This window comes from Carlito syrichta, unplaced genomic scaffold (assembly GCF_000164805.1).
Source record: "Carlito syrichta isolate Samal-C Ts95f unplaced genomic scaffold, Tarsius_syrichta-2.0.1 Scaffold303596, whole genome shotgun sequence".
In the NCBI taxonomy this organism is placed as follows: Eukaryota; Metazoa; Chordata; class Mammalia; order Primates; family Tarsiidae; genus Carlito; species Carlito syrichta.
In genome coordinates, this window is record NW_007247692.1 from 62,115 (window position 1) to 83,828 (window position 21,714).

The following is a 21,714-nucleotide window of genomic DNA, read 5'->3' on the forward strand; positions in this document are numbered from 1 at the left end:
TCATTTTAATAAAAGATGCAGATAAACAACATGCAGGGAATATGAGGTTTAAAAATTTCTTTGTGCAATAGAAAAAGTAATTTCGCAATGTCCAGTCAAGCTGCAGGTGGCTCTAGGTTACAGTTATTGCTTCTGCTTTGGTACAGGAGTCTTTGCTAAACCCAGTGATGGCCAACATGTGAACCCTTTTTTTTTTTTTTGAGTTGGAGTCTCAGTCTGTCACCCAGACTGGAGTGCAGTGGCACACTCCCGGCCTCTACAGCCTTGACCTGCTGGGCTCCAGTGATCCTTCCGCCTCAGCCTTCCAAGTAGCTGGAATGACAGACATGCACTATTATGCCTGGCTAGTTTTTTATTTATTGTAGAGATGAGGTCTCGTCAAGTTGCCCGGGTGGACCTTGAATCCACAGACTCAGGCAATCCTCTTGCTTCGGCCTCCCAAAGTGCTGGGATGACAGGCCGAGCCACCGAGCCCGGCCACGTGGCACTTTTAAATCACGCTCCTGGCTTTGCTGCCTGATGCCAGTGCCATTCTTGTCAGGGCAGCTGGTGGTTTCTGTGCCACTCCATCTCCACTGGGAGTCACTCTTGATGTTACTTGATTCCAGTCATCGATCTTTTAAAGTATTAATTTCTTCATTCCTTCTTTAAAGCAATCCAAATTAATTATGTCGAGAGGCTGGTATATAGAGTTAATTTGTCTTTCAGTAGCTTCAGATCAGTTTTTTGCTGTTTTTTGTTTTTTGTTTTTTTTTTTTTCTTTTTTTGAGTTGGAGTCTCACTCTGTCGCCCAGACTGGAGGGCAGTGGCCGCTCCCGGCCACCACAGCCTCGACCTGCTGGGCTCCGGCAATCCTTCCGCCTCAGCCTTCCGAGTAGCCGGAATTACAGGCACGCACTACCATGCCCGGCTGATTTTTGATTTATTGTAGAGATGAGGTCTCGCTGCCCAGGCGGGTCTCGAACCCGCGGGCTCAGGCAATCCACTCACCTCAGCCTCCCAAGGGCACGGGCTTACAGGCTGAGCCACCAAGCCCGGCTTGTTGTTTTTTTAATAGGAACTTATGAGCAGTAGCCATAGTTTCAGGCAGCCCCGGAGAGGAAATGGTGGACCACTCCAGTTTTGTTTTGTTTTTTAATGGTGCCACATTTTTTAAAAGATTATTTCAATTTGAAACTCATAAAATACAAAATAATCATCTAAATCTAAAACACGTTGAGTACTGAGTTCGTATTCTTAGTTATATGCTTGGTTATTTCAGATAAGGTAATTCTTCCCTGTCCTCTGCTCTGCTTTAGAGGTTATCTTCTAAAGCAGGGGAAACGCACAGAAGCTCAAGAGGATTGGGCTCACTTGACCTGATTTTAGAGCCCAAATAGCAAATGCTATTGGTAGCTCTTCTGGTAGAAGTCTTTGAAATAACCCCTTGGGAAAATATTGCTAAACGTCGTCTGCATTCTGAAAGTTTCGAAGACTTTAGTGTAAATGTTGCACCTAATAAAGAAGAAAAGGTGAGTAAGAGGATGTTGTTAAAGGATGAGAATAGAAAAAAATGTTTTGCTTTTGTTTTTGAGACAGGGTCTTGCTGTGTTGCCCAGGCCGGTGTGCCGCGGTGCGATTCTGGCGCACTGCAGCCTCGACCTCCTGGGTTCAAGGGATCCTTCTGCCTCAGGCTCCTGAGTAGCTGGGACTACAAGTTCACACCACCATGCCTGGCTAATTTTTTGATTTTTTTTTTTTTTTTTTTTTTGGTAGAGAGATCCACAATGTTGCCCAGGCAGGTCTTGAACTCCTGAGTTCCAGTAAGTCTCCCGCCTCAGCCTCCCAAAGTGCTGGGATTACAGGCGTGAGCCACTGCCCCCCGGCCTGAAGATAAAAGCTTTAGATGAGTATCATTGCCACCAGCTCTCTTAGTAAAATGTTTATTAGATGAGGAACATCTAATAAAAGAATATAAATAGAATAGATAAACATATAAGTAGAAGTATCCATGTTCAACTTTTCTTCAGTGATTATTTGTAGATTTTTGGAAGCTTTGCTCAGCTTTGGAGTAGAGAGAATGAGAAAGAGATTATATTATTTACGTTTAAGACCAAACCAAATGCCTGTTTTATTTCTCCTCTTGATAAGTGTTGGAATATTATTTTTGTCTTTCCACTGATTTCTCAACCCTCTGGTTACTCCATTGCTACAATAATCTTATGACTCATTGGAGGAATATTTGTGTGAAAGATTAAGATACTAATTCTTTAAAAATGATATCCATAGCCTACCATATATAGACAGCGTAAGTGAAATGGAGTAAGTCTTGCAACAATAGTCACTGTTTTCCAACATGAGGTTTTCTTTTGCCCTTAGTAAGGTAAGGAAGAGGTAAGACTTGCTTTAGGTTAGAATGTTAATAAAAGGTGGTTGCTTTATTTGAGCAGTCTGAAGTCTAAAAGAGCTATTTGCGTTTCTGTAAAACTTCACAGAAAGTGAATCTTTTGTAAATAAACCTACTAAAGCTCTAAGCCATTTCATCAAGTTTCAGTCCAAAAGACTTCAGTAGCCATGAAGAAGTAACAGTCTCACAGCTTTACCTTGAGACAACTATATTTTTCCCTTCCTAAGTCATTCATTCAGCAAATATCAAGCACCCTCCTTTGGGCTTGGCACTGAAATGGCCACTGGGGATTGCCGAGTCAAGTTCGACAGGCTTCTCTGTATAATCTTAACAGACATGGCCACAGGTGTGTGCAGGGAGAGGCGAGAGGAGAGGTGAGTCAGTGGTGGGGCAGCACGGCCGCCTTCTGCAAGGAGTCAGGCGCTCGCCCAGGCCTCCAGGTCAGCATGGGATCCTTGCTGTGCAAAGCACTGTTCTGAATCAGGAGAACACAGGCTGCAAACAAATATACACTGCGTCAGGTCGTTAGAGGCAGAAGGCAGGAAATAAGCCGGTAGGAATCGGAGTGCTTGGCCGGGGATGGAGCGAGAGGACGTCCGCGATGTCTCCCCAGGGTGGACCTCTGCAGCCGATGTCTGCCGTGCGAGGCCCGAAGGAACGGAGGGCGAGGGCTGTGCCAGGCTCTGGCGAAAGGAGAGGGCTTTCCATGCATAACAGCCAGTCCGAAGGCCCAGAAGCATGTTGGGGGGACAGCCACCAGGCCACCGCCCCTAGAATGGAGTCACGACGGAGTCACGACAGGCAGTAAGGGGGGCATGTGACTAGGTCCTTGTAGGTTTCGAGCAGAGGAGTGATGTGATCTCAGAACATTTTAAAAGCAGGGCCAGGAGTTAGGGGTGGTGCCGTCACCCAGGGAGAAGACGGCCACAGCGGTGGTGGAGAAGTGGCTGGCTGAGGATCTGAGTTAGTAGGTGACAGCAGTTGTTTTTCTAGCAGGACATGGGGCAGTTGCTGAGGCCTGAAGGAACCCCTGCCATAACACTAGTGGTTGAATGGTGGGAGGTGAGACTGAAGCCATCCTCAGAATGCCTTTGTGTGGTCAGTTAAGTTTGAGCCTTATCCGGAAAACTTGGAACACCATTAGAAACGGCTCTTCTCTCAGGGTCCTTCCTTGGGGTTTTCCCTTTTGTGTTATCTGATCTTTTGATCTTTGAGACCCAAATCGCTCATTTTCTTATGTTTAAATATGTCTCTTTATGTACGTAATGCATGAGTTTTAAAAAGTTAAATATGTTATTGGAGCAAAATGGAAGAATTCTTCCAGGGAAAAATGAGAACTGACTCGTAAGCCTCCCAAAGTGCTGGGACTACAGGCGTGAGCCACCGCCCCTGGCCCAGCCACTGTGCCTGGCCCTCATGAGATCTTATTTCATGTAAAAGCTGCAAAATAAATGTTAGCTACTTCTTAAAAATCGATGATTTATAAAAGCACAAAATATCTGAGAGATTGTAACCTGACCAAAACCAATCATTCTTTCCATAGATAAGTTCTTAATCATCTCAGCTCAATACACATTTGACTGTGTTTGGTGGCAGGGCTAAGCCCTGGCGATTCAAAGACCAAAAATTCAAGATTTCTGCTGCAAGAACTTTGAGTGTGCTTAGCAGAGAAACACGGCAGGTGGACGATTAGGCTACAGTGAGGTGTCGGCTGTGAGGGGGTCGTGGGCACAATGACTGAGGACATGGTCTGCTAGTAAGTGGAATGCAAGTGGGTAGAAGTGCCAGGGTTCCAACTCGAGCCTTCAGCTGTGTGGGCCAGGGTTGCGTCTCAGTCTGCCACCCTGCCCATCGGGTCTGGAAGGGCTTCGGCTCTAGTCTAGCATATCCTAGTGGTTTGGCAGCAGCATCTTCCAGCCACCAGTTAGACATGGGTGGATACCTGAACTCAAAGCTGAGGGGGCAGGAACAGGCTGGCTGCCACTCTTGCATTTGTTGGCCTGAAGCAGATTTTCATCATTCTCTGTGTGATGTTGTTGATTCCCAGCTTTTAAGCCTGTACACAAAAGTGACCAAGTCTGGTTGTATGACTTTGAGCTGCACACTATGGGTCAGTTTTCACCCTGAGATAAAACTATGACTCTAGAAGCTGGGAAAAAAACTTACTGCTTTTCCAAAACTTGATTTATAAACTTTTTCTTAAATAAATGCATTGATTGTCCCATGCTTGGCTTATTTTAACCTTTTGAAAATGTGAGTGATAGACCCGACTCAGTGGCTCAGCCTGTCATCCCAGCACTTTGGGAGGCCGAGGCGAGTGGATTGCCTGAGCCCGTGGGTTCAAGACTAGTCCAGGCAACTTGGCGAGACCTTGCCTCTAAAATAAACAAACAAACAAACAAACACAAATAAATAAGCTGGGCGTGGTAGCGTGCGCCTGTAGTTCTGGCTCCTTGGAAAGCCCAGGCAGAAGGATCGCCAGAGCCCAGCAGGTCGACGCTGGGGTGGCCGTGAGTGTGCCACTGCACTGCAGCCTGGGCGATGGTGTGAGACTCCAACTCAGGAAAAAAAAGAAAATGTTAGCGACAATAATACAGTCAGGCATGGCTTAGTGACCTGGATGCATTCTGAGAAACGGGTTGGTGGGTGGTTCTGTTGTTGTGAGAACATCATGGAGGGTCCTTACACATACCCAGGCGGTCCAACTGCCACACGCCCAGGCTGTGTGGGAGAGCCCATGGCTCCGGGGCCACAGACCTGCATGTGACCATACTGGAGGCTGTGAGCAGCCGGAACGAGCGGGAGTGTCTTTGTGTCGAAACACAGAAGAGGTGACGCCTGTGCTATGACGTTGTCTTACGGCAGCGACGAGGCCACAGGCATTTCCGGCTCCGTCATAAGCTTGTGGGACCTGTTCCTAGGCGAGCGTCGTTGTGTGACACGTGACTGTATTTAAAAATCCCTCACATTTGCTTTTTTTTGAGTTGGGGTCTCACTGTCGCCCAGACTGGAGGGCAGCGGCCGCTCCCGGCCCCCGCAGCCTCGCCTGCCGGGCTCCGGCGGTCCTTCCTCCTCAGCCTTCCGAGGAGCTGGAACTACAGGCACGCACTTGCCACGCCTGGCGAATCTTTGATTTATTATAGAGAAGAGGTCTTGCCAAGTTGCCCAGGTGGGTCTTGAACCCGTGGGCTCAGGCAGTCCACTCGCCTCAGCCTTCCAAAGTGCTGGGATTATAGGCTGAACCACCAAACCCAGCCATCCCTCATGTTTGTATATGGCAATATTTTCCATTGTGTCCACCTAAAAATTTTGGTGGTGTGGGCGAACCTTTAGGGATTGCTTAAGGCTTATATGGTTAAGCATGAGAATATTGGATGTCGATGTTTATGGAAGCCTCCTGTCAACCAAACTACAGAAGAGTCAGAGATAATTTTAGTCCTCATATCTTTCAAAGCCACAAGCCTGCACAGATTGCAGACCAAAGCATTACAAACTAACCTAGCAGTAGTTTCTAATAAATATTGCTATCTCTGTCCTGAGCAACCTTGCAAAATTGTCCACATGTGCTCATTTTAAAAAATGGAGAATTTTTTTCTATGTTGAAGGGCAGAATGGTAAGTTCTTCCCAGTATACCAGATGGCCCCTAGTTAAACTCAGGGTAAAAGCAAACAGGAGACAAGATGAGATACCCAAGAAATAAAAACGGGGGCCATTTCAGTCTGCAGGTGGGGAAGAGGTAGAGGGGACAGCAGTGAGAAGAGCTGCTCAAAGATCCGGCTTAAGAACGGAGTAGGATTTCAGTGGACTAAATCAATGGAGACTGAGCTTGCACGGGAGATGGGAGCCGTGAAAATGTCCATGGAGGTGGAAGGCACTGGAAGGTCAGGCAGGACAAGCCGTGCAGCTGGGAAGGCTTGTGATTCCACGTGACGGGGTCGTCTCACCAGAGAGAAAGTGCCTGCTGCCTGAGGAAAGGGAGCCATGTACGGCCGGCACAGGAGGACGTGGCCTTCAGCACGGGGAGGGACACACCCGGGCAGCGACACAGGGGAGAAGACTTGAGAAAGTCCCGATGGGGGGGGGAGGGACCCTCGTTGGGGCAGACAGCGCTGAGAGTGCCGGATCTCCCGGGCCCTGGCAGTGCCGCGCGAAGCCCGATGGTCACAGGCAGCCCACTGACACGTGAGCCTCTGTCCCGCAAGTCAGGGAGCAGAGCCCTGGCTCAGCGGCTTCCTGGGGAGGGTGGCGCAGGTGATGGTTTGGGGCCCACAGGGGTGAGGGCCGGAGTGGAAGGGATCAGCCCGGACGCCACTGCTAAGGCGTAGTGGTGGAAACCGAAAGGTGGCATTCAGGTTTCATTTGAGTGGCGATGCAGACGACATCTCAAAGTAAAACCCGCTGACCGCACGGGGACACATCTGGCAGCGTGTCAGTGTCCAGCTGGTGGGGTGGGGCCCGCTGCAGGTGCGGGTCGCCTGTCCACACGCCGCGACCGAAGCCATGGGAGCTCGGGGCCCTTGTGGTTGCGGAGGGAGGACTGCAGTTCGCGCGTCCAGAGAGCGCAGCGGGTGCAGGTTAGAACCCCAGCCCTGCCGCTTGCTGGCTTGGCCTGAGTCATCTTGGACAAGCTCTCTCGCCTTCATTTCCTCCTCTGTAAAGCGAGGATAATAGCAGTACCTATGTCACAGGGTTGTTGCACGAGCTGCTGTTTGTCTGCGACAAGCTTAGAGCAGTGCCTTGTTTATAGGAAGAGCCGTTGGTGACTCATCATAAGCAAGAGACCAGGATGTCAAAGCCACAAGCGGCCAGAAGTTTACTTTCTTTTTTTTTTTTTGAGTCAGAGTCTCACTCGGTCGCCCAGACTGGAGTGCAGTGGCCACTCCCGGCCACCGGAGCCTCGAACTGCTGGGCTCCGGCGATCCTTCCGCCTCAGCCTTCCAAGGAGCTGGAACTACAGGTGGGCGCTACCACGCCCGGCTGATTTTTGACTTATTGTAGAGATGAGGTCTCGCCGAGTTGGCCAGGCGGATCTCGAACCCGCGGGCTCAGGCAATCCACTCACCTCGGCCTCCCAAGGCATGGGATTACAGGCTGAGCCACCGAGCCCGGCCTCCTGTTACTTTCTAAGGAAACTCTTCCTTGCTGGGTCTGTGGGCTGGACCTCTCAGCAGGGCGTGTCCAGTCAACGGACGTGATCTGGGTGACTTCTTTATTCCGGAACCCTGGGGCGGGCGAGAGGGAGCAGGGGGTCATCTCGCTCGCAGTGGAGCTAACCAAGACTTTCTTGTTTGAGGAAACATTGCGGATGGTTTAGTCAGTCATCACGTCGGCAGGAGAGACCTTGGGCAAGAGCAGGAAGTTGGTGTTGAGTCACTTTCAGGATCATGACCTAGGGTTCTCATTTGTTTTTAAAATACTGCAGGAAGTGAATATTTGCTCCCGGAGATAATCATCCGTCAGGCAGCAGTAGGGGTCGTGGCAAATCCCATATGAAGTTCGGTTTTCCTGGGACAAGTAATTCTAATTTACGACTGTTTTAATTACAGCTTACTATTTTTTGCTCTTCCCAGTTCACATTTCTTACCCTCTTTATATCTTATTGAAACGCTGGTCTCCTCCTCTCCCTCCTTGATACAGGGCCTATTTTTTATCTTCTTCGTCCTCCAGAGGCTTGGGTGTGGGGCCGGGCATGCTAGGCCTCGCTTGAGAGCATGGCAGTGGGTTGGGATGAAGGTCTTCACAGCCGCTTCTGGCCCAGCTAGAGAGTCGTCCGTGGGTTCGGGGTTTGGTGGCACTGACCCCTGTGTGTTGCCCGGCCAGCCCTTTGCTGGCTGAAGTGACGAAGGGTGTCCTGCTAGATTCTTGGTCGTTAAAACGGCGTGAACCACTGCGCCCCCATCCTGCTCGTTCTACCCCATCCACACACACGGGCCTCTTCGGCGTACCCTGCCCGTGCCCCGACGTGTAGCAGGTTTGGCTGGGCTTGCCTTCGGGTCCAAGCTTAAAGGTTCCTTTCTCTGTGCACCCCTTCTTGATCTGCGTTTCCAAAACGACCGGTTCCCCTTTTTCTTTCTGCATGCATGCGGCTTTATTTTCCTGTCATTAGCCAACATTGTGCCGTACAGGTCTGTGCGTCCTCCTGGCTGGCACACGAGTTGCATGAGATGGAGACAGTTTTATTTGATTGCTTTGTCTCCATGGCCTGGCTACAGTAGGAGCTCAGTTAACACTTGCTGAGTAAGAGAATGAGCAGTATCCCCATGCCTTCTCTTCACTGGAAGTGGCACCCCCAAAATGATGGAGAAGCAGAACTTACTTAGAATAAAGCAGGGTTTTCACAAGCATAAAGAAAAGATTTAAATTGAATTTCATTTTGATTACATTCATTTCCGCAACATTTGTTCCCACTCTTTCTAAGTAGAAGGCACTATACCAGTCAGTAACGTGGAAAAATGCGTCATAGATACTCCTGTGTTCTGGAATTCCAGCCTAGCCAGGAAGAAAGCACCAATGAAATCATACTGCAGGACAAGTGCTGTGACATCGGCATAGAGGAAGCATTTGCCGGCCCAGAGTCGGGCCCTTCTTGTGTGCTGAGGAAGCGGAGCATCCTCACTGGACGTGGCGGAGGCAGAGTGGTCAGTGATAATCCCCAAGGGTCACCTCTGTCCTCCTTTTTTTTTTTTGAGTTGGCATCTCAGTCTCCCAGGCTGGAGTGCAGTGGCACGCTCACGGCCACCCCAGCCATGACCTGCTGAGCCTCCGCCTCGGCCTTCCAAGTAGCTGGAACTACAGGCGCGTTACCACGCCCAGCTAATTATTTTGATTTATGGTAGAGACGAGGTCTCGCCAAGTTGCCTGGGCGGGTCTTAAAGCCGCGGGGCTCAGCCTGTCCACTCGTCTTGGCCTCCCAAAGTGCTGGGATGACAGGCTGAGCCACAGAGCCCGGCCGCCTCTGTCCTTCTTAACTGCCTGCTCATCACCGCCTGCTCATTAGGGGACAAACAGGGAGTGGGCTTGGTCTACCCCACGGTAACAGACTAGGCTGTGCGAGCTTTAAAGAAAAGGGAGACGCCCCCTTCTTTTTGTGCCTGCTTTATCCTGATAGATGACGCCCATTGCCTCGACCTACAGACACGGCCGTGCCCATGGCTTGACACATGGGGCTTGCCGGATGGGTCCCTGAACCGCTTGCATGAATAGATGCAGCTGTGTGGAAGGTGGATTGATTCAAGGGGCGCTTCTGTACTAGGTGAAGAATTCTCAGCGGTTAATCCAGGTCAGTGGTTCTCAAAGTGGGTTCCTTAAACCACCACCAACAGCAGCATCTGGAAATTTTCAGGCCCAACCCTGAGCTACTGAGCCAGAAAGTGTGGGGATGGGACACAGCAAACCCTCCGGGTGACTGGTGCCTGCTGAAGTTTGAGGGCCACTGTTATAGGTCATCTGAAGTAAATAAAATATTGCCACTTTAACTCACTTCCTTTTGTCAACTCCATATTGGAGGGCTCGTAATATCAGGGGTGCCAAAAACTGTACATACATTTTGAGAGATGTTATCTGTGTTACTTTTCGTAGTTGAATTGAATTACAGTAGCAACGTGTGTGTAGCGTGAGGATCGCTTAACAGGCGGTGTTCATCAAATGAACGCTAGCGTCACCATGCTACAGGCAGGCCAGGCAAAGAAAATGGCGGAAGCACGGTCATCTGAGGCGCGTGAGGCCGTTTTGAGGCGGTCTTTGAAATTCGAGAACGTTGTGGAAATACGACAATGGAGGCGTGAGTATGAACAGCCTCCAACACACCTGATGATCGCACGCACTCGTGACATGTGTGGGACGTGTGATCCTGCGTGTGATGTGCACAGGGCAAGACCCGGAGGCGTCCCACGGCAACACGTCCTGCAGCCGTTCGCCGTCGTCAGAAGTGTCCGGCCCCTCTTGCAACGACAGAAGTCAAACGTGACTTGTGTTCATCTTGTGTTGTTCCTGCATACTGAGTATTACAATTTTAATACAGTTTTTTCCTTTCTCGAAGTGTGTGTACGTTTTTGGCACCCTCTGTTTACGACACACTGAAATCAGAATGTAAGTTGAACTTAAAGGCGTCTTGCCTTTATTCCGATCTATGCCTGTGGTCTCCTGAAGTGTGTTTTTGGGTCCCCTGGGCTTCTTGACCTTGCTGCATCCTAACTGCAGCCCAAGACGGTGGTTGAGTCAGACTTCCAGCAGCCTCTGCAGCTTGGTTCAGAAAATGCATCACTCTCGCCTGCTCTCCTTTTCACGGCTGTTCGACCATGAGCTTAGTTTAACAGGATGACTTGGAATCCTGTATTAAGCATCAAGTCACTGAATGTCTTCTAAGGACCACTTGACTAAAAATTCTTTTTTTGTGAATAAATCTATGTTTTTCCATTAACGCTTGAAGGTGTGTTTCTTTTCCATTTTCTCTATCTTAATTCTGCCAGTAAAGCTGGCGTGCTCACGGCCACCACAGCCTCGACCTGCTGGGCTCTGGCAATGCTTCCACTCAGCCTTCCGAGTAGCTGGAACCAAAGGCACAAGCCCCACACCTGGCTGATTTTGGTTTTTGTTTTTGTTTTAATTGTAGGGACGAGGTCTCGCCAAGTTGTTCAAGCTGGTCTCAAACCCCTGAGCTCAGGCAATCCTCTTGCCTCCACCTCCCAAAGTGCTGGGATTACAGGCGTGAGCCACCGTGTCCAGCCCAGAAAGTGTGTGTTTCGAGGCTTGTTTGCTTGTTAATGGTATACAAGCAGAGCATTGGTGAAAAGTTCCCTGAAATTTAATTTTTGAAATCTGTTTTCAATGAAATTGATACTTAAGATTAAAACTTAGGTGTAAAGGGGGTCCAGTCACGATTGCACTTTGAGATGTATTCTGTGGAAGCAGTGGCCTCGGTTTTAGGGGCTGTGCTGATGCCTCCAGGAAGCAGCCTGTTATATGGGTTGAAATCGATGCAGAAGTTCGGGCTCTGCTGCCTGAGTTCAAGCCCCGGCTGGGAATTGCCCGCCTCCCTGTTACTAAACCTCGCAGAAGGTCACTGCTCCGGGTCGCGGGGATGAGAGCGGGGTCTAGCAAGGGGAGCCACGCGGAAGAGTTCAATGTGATGTCACCGCTGCATGAGGGCGTCACGGTGCCGGGGCAGTGGGGACACTGCAGCCATCCCTGTCCCTGGGTTGTGTGTTGCAAGTAAATTGTGTGACTGCTTATAACAGAAAAGAAGAGTAGGAGCAGCTTGGGAAAGGGAGAAATGAATTCTTGTGTATTGGTACAAGGGGATCTGTGAAGCCATTGAGAAAGAATGTGTGGTGTCAAGAAAATGCGCCCACGGGGTACTGAGGGAATAAAGCAAGTTTGGGACAGGCAGAGTGTGACACCGGGGTGTGGGTGTGCATGGGACGTGCCCAGGAAGAAGCCCAGAAGCATGTCACAGAAATGGAGGCTGTTCGTTTTCTGCCTGGAAAGTGGGTTACAAGGAACTTAATCTGTTTGCATTATGCATTTCTGTGACTTTTAGTTGTTTTTTTAAATTTAAATAAGCTGTAAAAATTAATTTATGAACAAAGCATTTAAGTGTCAAGGGATCCTAGACTAATAACATTTGTCACCACATTCTGTGTAAAAACAGGGCAGGCGAGACCTCATCTCTACAATAAAATCAAAAAATTAGCCGGGCGTGGTAGCGCGCGCCTATAATTCCGGCTACTCGGAAGGCTGAGGAGGAAGGATGGCTGGAGCCCAGCAGGTCGAGGCTGCGGTGGCCGGGAGCAGCCACCACACTCCAGTCAGGGCGACAGAGTGAGACTCCAACTCAAAAAATAAATAAATAAATAGGGGCAACCCCTTTGGGTCCCCTCCCATGGTGGGGGCTTCTCTGTCATCTCAATAAATCCTGCTTTCTCACTAAAATAAACACACACACACACACCATTATTGTCAACTTATTTATAGGAAGTTCAAGATACTACTTAGAAGGCATGACACTTTTTTTTCCCATCAGATGTTCACTGAGCAGTGCCTGGAGCCTGGCTTACAGGTTTGTAAAGGTGCATGACAAACTGCACTCACAGCTCTGTCTGTTAAATGTTCATGGAAAGTCGAAGAGGAAGCTCATCTTTGTCTGGGGTCATCTGGGAGGGCATACTTGAAGAGGCAACATCTGAGCTTCTCTTGCAGGTGAATAAGAGTTCACAGGCGGGTGGTGGCGGCCACCATGTCTGTAGTGATGGGAACAGCAGAGATGGCATGCATTTGTGAAGAGCGGGTGGGAAAGTTGGGGTTCTGAAGAAGACTTAGGTCAAGGATTTGGGCATTTTGCTTTTGAGGATGGAGAGCAGTGGAGGTAGTTTTAGGAAGGCAGTGAGTGGCGTGCACTGGTTGATGAACAATATCTTCGTGGCTGTTTGAGGACACCGGAGCGCGGAGAGGTGAGAAGTCAGCCACCGAGGAAGGAAGCTCAGCGGCAGTCGGGAAGGATCGGGAAGGATTGCGGCTCTCAGACCCCAGGGAGAAGGCAGTGGGCTGGGAAGGCTGTTCTGTGTCCCCGCTTGCCTGTCACGGTTCTTAGCTAAGGTGGAGAGTGGTGCTATTTAAAAAAAGATGGCCAGCCATGTACTCAAGCAGATTGGAGGACTGTAGTGAGTTCTCTGAGGTTTAGTTGAGGCTCCCAAAAGCATCCAGTGACCGCTCTTGCCTTGTTTATCACCATGAAAAGTTGCACGGGATTCAAGGGACTTCTTTTCTTTTTTTGGAGACAGAAGCATTTTACCATGAAGCCATCTTTAACAATTGGGAGTCGTAGTGAGCTGTTGATACTCAGTTTTGGAGTTCCGTCTTGCTGGTGGGGAAATTGATCCCCTAGAGGATGGTGAAGGCTGGTGAGAAAAGGTCTGATCCACACATGCTAAGCAGTTCCACCTCCATTTCACTTGTGAGTGGAGTTGGAGGGTGCCCACAGCAGACTCTGACTCTGGACTTGGCTCTCCCTACGTCCAGAGCTCTGCATCCCAGGCTGGAGGGGGCGGCCTCCCTTGTGGACTCCAGACTTAGAACACTCCTGCTCTGGCCGGGCTTGGTAGCTCAGCCTGTCATCCCAGCACTTTGGGAGGCCGAGGCAAGTGGATTGCCTGGGCTCACGGGTTCAAGACCAGCCCGGACAACTTGGCGTGACCTCGTCTCTACAATAAATCAAAAATTAGCCCGGCGTGGTAGCGTGTGCCTATAGCTCCAGCTACTTGGGAGGCTGAGGCAGAAGGATCACAAGAGCCCAGCGGGTTGACGCTGGGGTAGCTGTGATTCTGCCACTGCACTCCAGCCTGGGCCACGGAGTGAGACTCCAACTCAAAAAAAAATACTCCAGCTCCACAGAATACTTCCTAACAGGAATTTGCCCCATCAAAGCAGACCTTTGAATGTGCAGTAGCAAATTGGTCTATTCTGAATACAAAGGAAACTGGCCTGCAGCCAGGGCTTTTGGCCCTATGGGCCTCACTAGAGGGTCACTTACTGGCATCACCGGGAGGTTGGCTTGGGCTGCCAGTGAGAGAGAAGGAACGTCCTCCTCTTTTGCTCAGGAGGCCTCCCTAGACTCTGGTCCCGAAGGCGGGAGCCAAAGGAAGCAAGAGGGTGAGCAGTTGTCCCTGATCCTAACTCGCTTTGTGACCTCGTACTAGAATTAACCACTTTCTGCCTGTTTCCTCTGTAGAAGAGGTAGTACTACTCTTTGTGTCGTCCATTGTGGCAAGGATTAAATGAGCTGATATGCACGATACCCCCAGCCACTTGTTTTAAAAAGCCATTTATGCATCCGTAGCTTTCAGGGAGATGATACGTTCACTGCATATTTTCTGTGCAGTGAACAGGCTTAGGTATAAATATCAGTCCATCCAACTATTTTGTTGGAATAATTCCTATGGATCGGAACTGCCTTCCAGGGCGAAGTATATGCAAAAATCTACATTTTGAGTAAATTTTCCATAGCCGGAGTGACGTGTCCCAGTGTTTGAGACATCCCCACTTCCGAAAACAAATAATAGGTAGCAAGTGTTGGTAATCATTGATAATGGAACATTTCAAAGAAATGGCTTTTCATCTGTTGACGTGACACCCCTCCATCTTAGTGTGGTCTTATTAGTCAGTGGTGTTCCTTGTATTTTCACTTCCCTTGTTATATCAGTCTCTTCGTTACTGAAGAGCTCAGTTATTATTATTTTATTTATTTATTTTGGATTGGAGTCTTACTTTGTCACCCAGACTGGAGTGCAGTGGCACACTCCCGGCCACCGCAGCCTCGACCTGCTGGGTTCCAGCGATCCTTTCACCTCAGCCTTCCAAGTGACCAGAACTATAGGCATGTGCTACCACACCCAGCTAACTTTTTTGATTTATTGTAGAGATGAGGTCTTGCCAAGTTGCCCAGGTGGGTCTCGAACCTGCAGGTTCAGGCAGTTCACTCGCCTCGGCTTCCCAAAGTGCTGTGATTACAGGCTGAGTCACCAAGCTCATTTATTATTAAGGATGTTAAGTTTTATCAAGCATTGCAAATGAAATATACCATGTTTTTTCCTATTTATTTTACCGTGGTTTTTTTTTTCTATAAAAGTTATATGTTGAAATATGATCATGTTCTGTTTTAGGACTTTTGAGTTCTGTGGGGTTTTTTTAATGTTTACATTAGCATCATTTATTTGTATCGTCTTCTATTTTTATTATTTCTGTCATTTTATTTCTTTTTGCATTCATTATTACTGTGGTGTTCATGCATTCAATATTTAAGTCACTCACAAAAAATAATAATAAACATAATAAGCATGGAACAGAAACTGGCACGTGATAAGTACCCAGTTCACATTAGTCTACAGAAGGAAGGATGTTACGCACATTTCAGGCCCTGTTCAGTTTCTCTCCTTGCCTTTCCTGACTGCTGCTGGGAAAGGGAGCCAGGGTACTTGGAGGGCGGGGAGGGGAGAGGAGGGTGTGTGGAAGTGAGTGTGAGCACCTCAGGCATTGAGGCTGGGCCTCTCTTCACTGCCAGCCCCTCCCAGAGTCGGTCAGTTATCCCCAACCCCCTAAAAACCAAAGCCTCTCTTGAGCTCACCGTGTTCTTGATCCGGTCTCCCAGACGGGATTTCCTCCCCAAGCTTTGAGACCTGCCTCCTCTCCCTTTCCTTCTGAGCGATTTTTCCTACAGCCGGGCACCGTCCTGCCCCTCCCAGCCCCTGACCCGCTCCTTATCACGGCCCCCGCCTCCTGGCAAGTTCTGGTCTGCTTAAAACGAAGCTTTGTCTGTACTGCAGTTTTCTGTGTTACGGTTTTCTTGGTGTGAGCCAGTCGGATAAAGAATGGAAATAAACGGAGATTGGCGGTCTTAGCTAACATGTGCTTGTTAAGTAGAATGTTTGCAATATTTTAGGTGTTCTAAGAATACGTGTCCGTATTTCTTATTAAAGAACCTTAGCGTTCATAGAAGGTGCTGTCACAAAACTGATGGGACTGAGGACTGTCCCTGGGCTGCAGGCATTTCCATGTCTTGTATTAACAGTAACAGGAGTTGTTTGGATCATGACTTCCAAAAGTTTTTTTGGCGGGGGTTATGTTTTCATCTGTGTCTTTACGGATGTCAACTCTATTATTTTATGTGGTGATTTGTGTTTTTTTTTTAGTGGAGAAGAATCAGGTGTATCAATTTGCCTTTCTTCTCTGAACATAAGGCTTTAAATGTGTTTTAGTGAACTGTTTTATGTCAAGATGTGTTTTATTTTTAAATGAGGACTCCTCCCCCTTTTTTTAGGTGTACCAAATAAAAACTAACCGTGATTTTTTTTTTTTCTATATTGCAGGTCCTCTTCCTGATGGATGGGAACAAGCCATGACTCAGGATGGAGAAATTTACTATATAAACCATAAGAACAAGACCACCTCCTGGCTAGACCCCAGACTTGACCCTCGTTTTGGTAAAGGTTCATCTGAAAACCTTCTTCTGATTGCTATTTTTTGTATAGGAATTTGGGGAGGCTCTTTAAATAAAATGGTGTTGCTTTGTGTCGTATTAAACAAATGACTCTGCCTCCCTCCAGGAGGCAGGCAGGACTATTTTTATTCTTCTCATTTTAAGCTTGAGATATTTAAATCTAAATCAGCTTTTCAGCCTGGGTTCCCCGCGTTGAGATGTTGGAATGCCGTAGCGGCTGACTAACCAGAAACACTGTTCTTTCACATTTGGGGGGAAACAGAGTGATCTTATTTAAAACTTTTTTTTTTAAGCTGTAATATTCAGGCTGTCTCGCAACATCTAAAACCTGGGATACCACCTTTTGTCAGTAACGGGTGTCTGCTTGTGCTTATCTTCTGAGAGGGCTGAGTACTACCGTGCCTGGCTGTTAAAGAATTGCCCACCCTAAGGGGAAAGAAATGTCACCCCAGAAATGGTCCAGTTGAAGCATTTTTAAGTAAATGCCTTCTAAGTAAAGACTTTTTTTCTTTCTTTTTCTCTCTTCTGTAAGTAAAGGCTCTTCTCTCTCTCTTTCTTTCTGTCTTTCTCTCTCTCTCTTTCTATAAGAAAAAGCAAGCCATAGTCCCCTCCGTTTCATGAATAAATCACTATTTGCACAAAGGAACCTCTCCCCAGCCCCCATGTATACATTTCAATAAGGGTATACAGGTTCTTTGTTTTCTCCTTTTTTTGAAAAACTGTTTTCAGTGTCTTCACTTGGTTTTCTGAGACATTTTTCCAAAGCCATGGAAAGTGGATCTAAAAAGGAGCAGATAATTGTGGTTTTAAAGCTTTCAGTCTTGGACTAGATGCAGCTAAATGAAAACAATGTGCAGATCACGGCGGAGGTCAGGCCAAGGGAACTCAGAGCCTTTGAAGCTTTGCAGGGGTTGACCTAGCAGCAGCCGCAGGCCCTGACGGGAACGAGGAATTAACTCTGTGAATACCATCCAAACATAATGGGGGGGGTGGACAAGGAAAATCAGCCCAGAGCTGATTGGATAAAATAACTTCCCTGTCAGGAACGTTATGACCAGTTCTCCTGTCTCTTATGTATACCCTTTAAAAAAAAAAAAGAAAGAAAGAAACCATAAACAGTATTTGGGTTTACTCCAAGCTGACTGACTAAATCCCCTATTCAAGTAAAGTCAAAGGTAGGGTCAGGGCAGTGATTGTCATTTTGATAGATATCCGGTTGGGCTTAAATGCTGTCCTCTGAGCCTCATGACCTGTTTGGGTGTTTTAAAAAAAGTAATGTGGCATGTTAATAATTTGCAACTTCAGATTCTGTTTAATATTTGGATAAGCGCTTATGGTTGAAACAGGAAACTAAGGAAGATAGAGAATTTAGTAAATGTCATTTGCATGGACAGTCAGAGACATGAGTTTCCTTAAATCATCTTTAATGACATGAATTCAACTTGTCCACATTTTGAAAATCTTAAAGAATGGGGCTGTTTTTCCCCCCCTAATATAAGTTTATGAAAGATGATGATTAACTCATTACTAATTGCAGACAGAGACCAGGAAATAGAACAAAGCTTTTTTTAAAAAAAAAATTTTTTTTTTTTCAGTGAAATAAGGCAACTTTTCTATGAACTTAAGTACATCTATTGATTATACACACAGCTCAGTCTTTTGTTTTTTGGGGGAAGATAGCTAAAAAATTGATTCCTCTCTGTCTCTAACACATATATACACACAGGCATTCAGTTGGGCCCAAAAAAGTTTCATAAAATGCACTTATTGCGGTTGGTTTCCCTTTTTTGGGCCCACTGTGTTATGTGTGTTCCAGACAAGCTTGACAGTATGCCAGAGCTTTTTATTTTGTGGCCCGACTTTTAATCTGTTCCAGACCTTTCCAGTCAGAGAGCTCAAGTGTAACTGAAGGGGGCAGGAATGAAAAAACGTGTGGGTTTGTGGGTTTCTCTGATCTAGAGTGACAGCAAACAGAGACAAGCTGTTGGCTGCTGGATGGGAAGTTTTCCTTGAAATCTGAAAGTTCTATATCGTGGATTAGGTTTTATCTCCGCCAGAGTAATATAAACTATCTCCCTATTTCTGACCCTATGGGCCAAGCAAACAAACAAATGATGTAGATGATCTCTTTCATGGTTATGGAGTTTGCTCTCCTGTGTTCTTCAAATCTGTATTAAAGTATTTCTCAACTCTTAGCCTAAATCAAGTAGACACGTGTCGTCAGGCATTTTAGAATGGGAGATACACCCCTGTGGGAGGTTTGGTTGCATTACTACCACCTTCAGCCCCTTGTATACGTCTATTCTTTATCAGATGCTTTCATTGTATTTGGGATACAGTCATGTGTTTTAAGAGTAACTACTAAGAATGCAGTTATGTGCCACGTGAGGAGATTTCGGTCGACGACGGAGCACACATACAATGGTGACCCCGTAGGGTTATAATCTTGTATTTTTACTTTACCTTTTCTGTGTTTAGATAGACATTGATACAGTGTTACACTTTCCTGCAGCATTCAGTAAGGGAACACACTGCCCATGTCTGTAGCCTGGGAACCCCAGCTGGGAAACCCAGGCTAGCCCGTGTAGCCTTGGTGTGCTGTAGGCTGGACCACCTAGGTGTGTGTGACCACACTCTGTGATGCTTGCACAGTGACAGAATTGCCTAATGATTTATTTCTGAGGACATATCCTGGTCATTAAGTGATACATAACTGTATTTACAGTAATTTGTCAGTCCTTCACATCCCACGTGAAGTTAGTAAATTGCCAATGTAAATTAAAGAAATTAAATAGTAATTTGTTGCGGGCTGGTTATTTTATCTGATTTTTCTTTAACATTTAAAAACTATCTTTTGGGGGCAGGGGTCATGGTCTCACTCTGTTGCCCAGGCCGGAGTGCAGTGGCACAGTCATGACTCATGGAAACCTTGGCTTCCTGGGCTCGGGTAATCCTTCCACCTCAGCGTCCCAAGTAGTTGTGGGCCCATGCCACCACACCCAGATAATTTTTTTCCCTTTTTTGTAGAGATAAGGTCTTGTAATGTTGCCCAGGCTGATCTCAAACTCCTAGGCTCAGGCAATCCTCCCACCTCGGCCTCCCAAAGTGCTAGAAATACAGGTATGAGCCACCACATCCAGATAAAAACATATCTATCATTGATATCTATAATGTTTTAGAGAAATTTTCAGTAATTTGTAACAAGTCATGCAGTAACATCAGGTGGCAGTGAGGATATATGGATATTTACTGAGGCTTGGTGGGGGGACTCTTATTTTTATTTTCTTGAGTTGGGGTCTCACTCTGCTGCCCAGGCTTGGAGTGCGGTGGCACAATCATGGCTCACCACAGCTTCGATTTCCTGGGCTCAGGCGCTCATTCCCCCTCAGCCTCCTGAGCAGGACTATAGGCATGTGCCACCGTGCCCTGCTAAGTATTAAAAAATTTTTGTAGAGACAGTTTAGCTATACTGCCTAAGCTGGTCTCCAATTCCTGGGCTCAAGAAATTCCTCTCTCTTGGCCTCCAAGTGCTGGGGTTGCAGGCGTGAGCCACTGTGCCAGGCTATTATTTAATTTCGAAGGACTCGTATTGGAAATATTTTTACTGTGTATTAAAGAAATGGGTCCTGGAGTATTATGCAGGCCATTAAATTATTTCACATAAACACAATAAGAGATTATTTTTTTCCTGGAGATTTTATATTGGGAAATTTGAACAGTCTCAAGTTTAAAACATTCATATCTTGTATGTTGTAGAATTATATTTTATATAAAATAGTCATAGGGACATTTTTCAGTAAAAGCCCTTCTCAACCTGCTAGGCTCAGGTGATCCTTCCACATACTTCCAAGTAGCTGGTACTACAGGCACACGCCACCATGCCCTGCTAATTTTTTGAATTATTTTAGACACGATGTTTCACCAAGTTGCCCAGGCAGGTTTCGAACCTGTGGGCTCAGGCAGTCCTCTCACCTCAGCCTCCTTGGAATTATAGGCGTGAGCCACCCGTCCAGCCATAATTTCTGTTCTTTAGAATGAAAAAAATGTCTCTAAAACACTAGCAGTTAATGATGTGATCTTTTTTGTAATTTTATTGTCCCTATTTTAAAATGTATTAAAACAGTGCTCACAGTTTATGTTTTGGGAATTAACTGTGATAAAAATGTTTTGGTGTAAATAGAGTATTGGAGCCAGAGATTTGGGGAGAAAATTTTACCTTTGGTTTTTTTGTTGTTTTTTTGTGTGTGTGTTTTTGGGGGTTTTTTTTGAGTTGGAATCTCACTCTGTCACCCAGACTAGAGTACAGTGGCTGCTCCCGGCCACCGCAACCTCGACCCACTGGGCTCCGGCAATCCTTCCACCTCAGCCTTCCGAGTAGCTGGAACTACAGGCGTGCGCTACCACGCCTGGCTTGTTTTTGGTTTATTGTAGAGATGAGGTCTCGCCAAGTTGCCCGGGCGGGTCTCGAACCCACGGGCTCAGGCAATCCACGCACCTCAACCTCCCAAAGGCACTTGTTTACAGGATGAGCCACCGAGCCTGGCACCCTTGAGTTTTTTAAAGGAAGTAATGAACAGTCTAGTGTGGCAAAAACAGAATATCCTTAAATTCTTAACTTTAGTTTTGTGCGCAGAAATTCAGAGTGTGGAAATGTCAAAGGTAATTAAACCTCACTTGTTGATTTTGGTCCTGTTTCATAGCTTCCCAAAACTTGCTATATGTGTATACACACACATGTGTGTATGATATTCCTTAAGATAGGAAATAAAATTTAAAAAATAAGAAAAGTCCCAAACACATATAATTTATTAAAATAAGTCTCTGAAGCCCAAAGTTGCTTAGCACATCTTTCTTATCGATGTTAAATATTTTACATTAACAATTGTCTATTAAAAATTTTAACTTTTGAGGCATTCAGTAACCTTTGTCTTTTTAAAACCCAGTATTTCTGACAGGTGTTGTAAATAACATTTTTCTTTTGATGAAAATGCACTTAATGACCAGCTAAATAACAAGAATCTGTCCTGTTTGTGTTGGGGGTGAAAAAAACTGGTGACTGTAGAAACTGTCTGTAACTTCATTAATGGGGTCTTTGGTAGCGGGAATGTCAGCATCTAATTACTTGAATTTTATCTAAACAAGTGTCTTGTGAAACCCGAGACAAGAAAAGACAAGATTTTTGTTTTGGGTTTCCCCCCATCTTACCAACACTTTTAAATCTTTCCCGGTGAATTCTGACTGTTGGTGTTTGGGCTGTATTATTAACTGCTTAGGATAGAGAGGGAAAGATGTGTGTTTTACATTAAAAGAGCAGTTGCTGACTAAAAATTATTAGCA

At 46.7% G+C, this 21,714-nt stretch overlaps 1 protein-coding gene across 2 annotated transcripts in view; it reads left to right on the forward strand.

Moving 5' to 3' along the window:
* The window catches only part of YAP1 (Yes associated protein 1), a 119,472-nt gene that overhangs the window by 60,534 nt on the left and 37,224 nt on the right, over positions 1-21,714 (forward strand). Inside the window, exon 3 of one of the 2 annotated variants that reach the window (XM_008058695.2) lies at positions 16,247-16,360. The exons of the other annotated variant lie outside the window; for it this stretch is intronic. Within the exon in view, the coding sequence (XP_008056886.1) occupies positions 16,247-16,360 (114 nt within the window). The remainder of the gene's footprint in view (positions 1-16,246; positions 16,361-21,714) is intronic. 2 annotated transcript variants of the gene reach the window in all.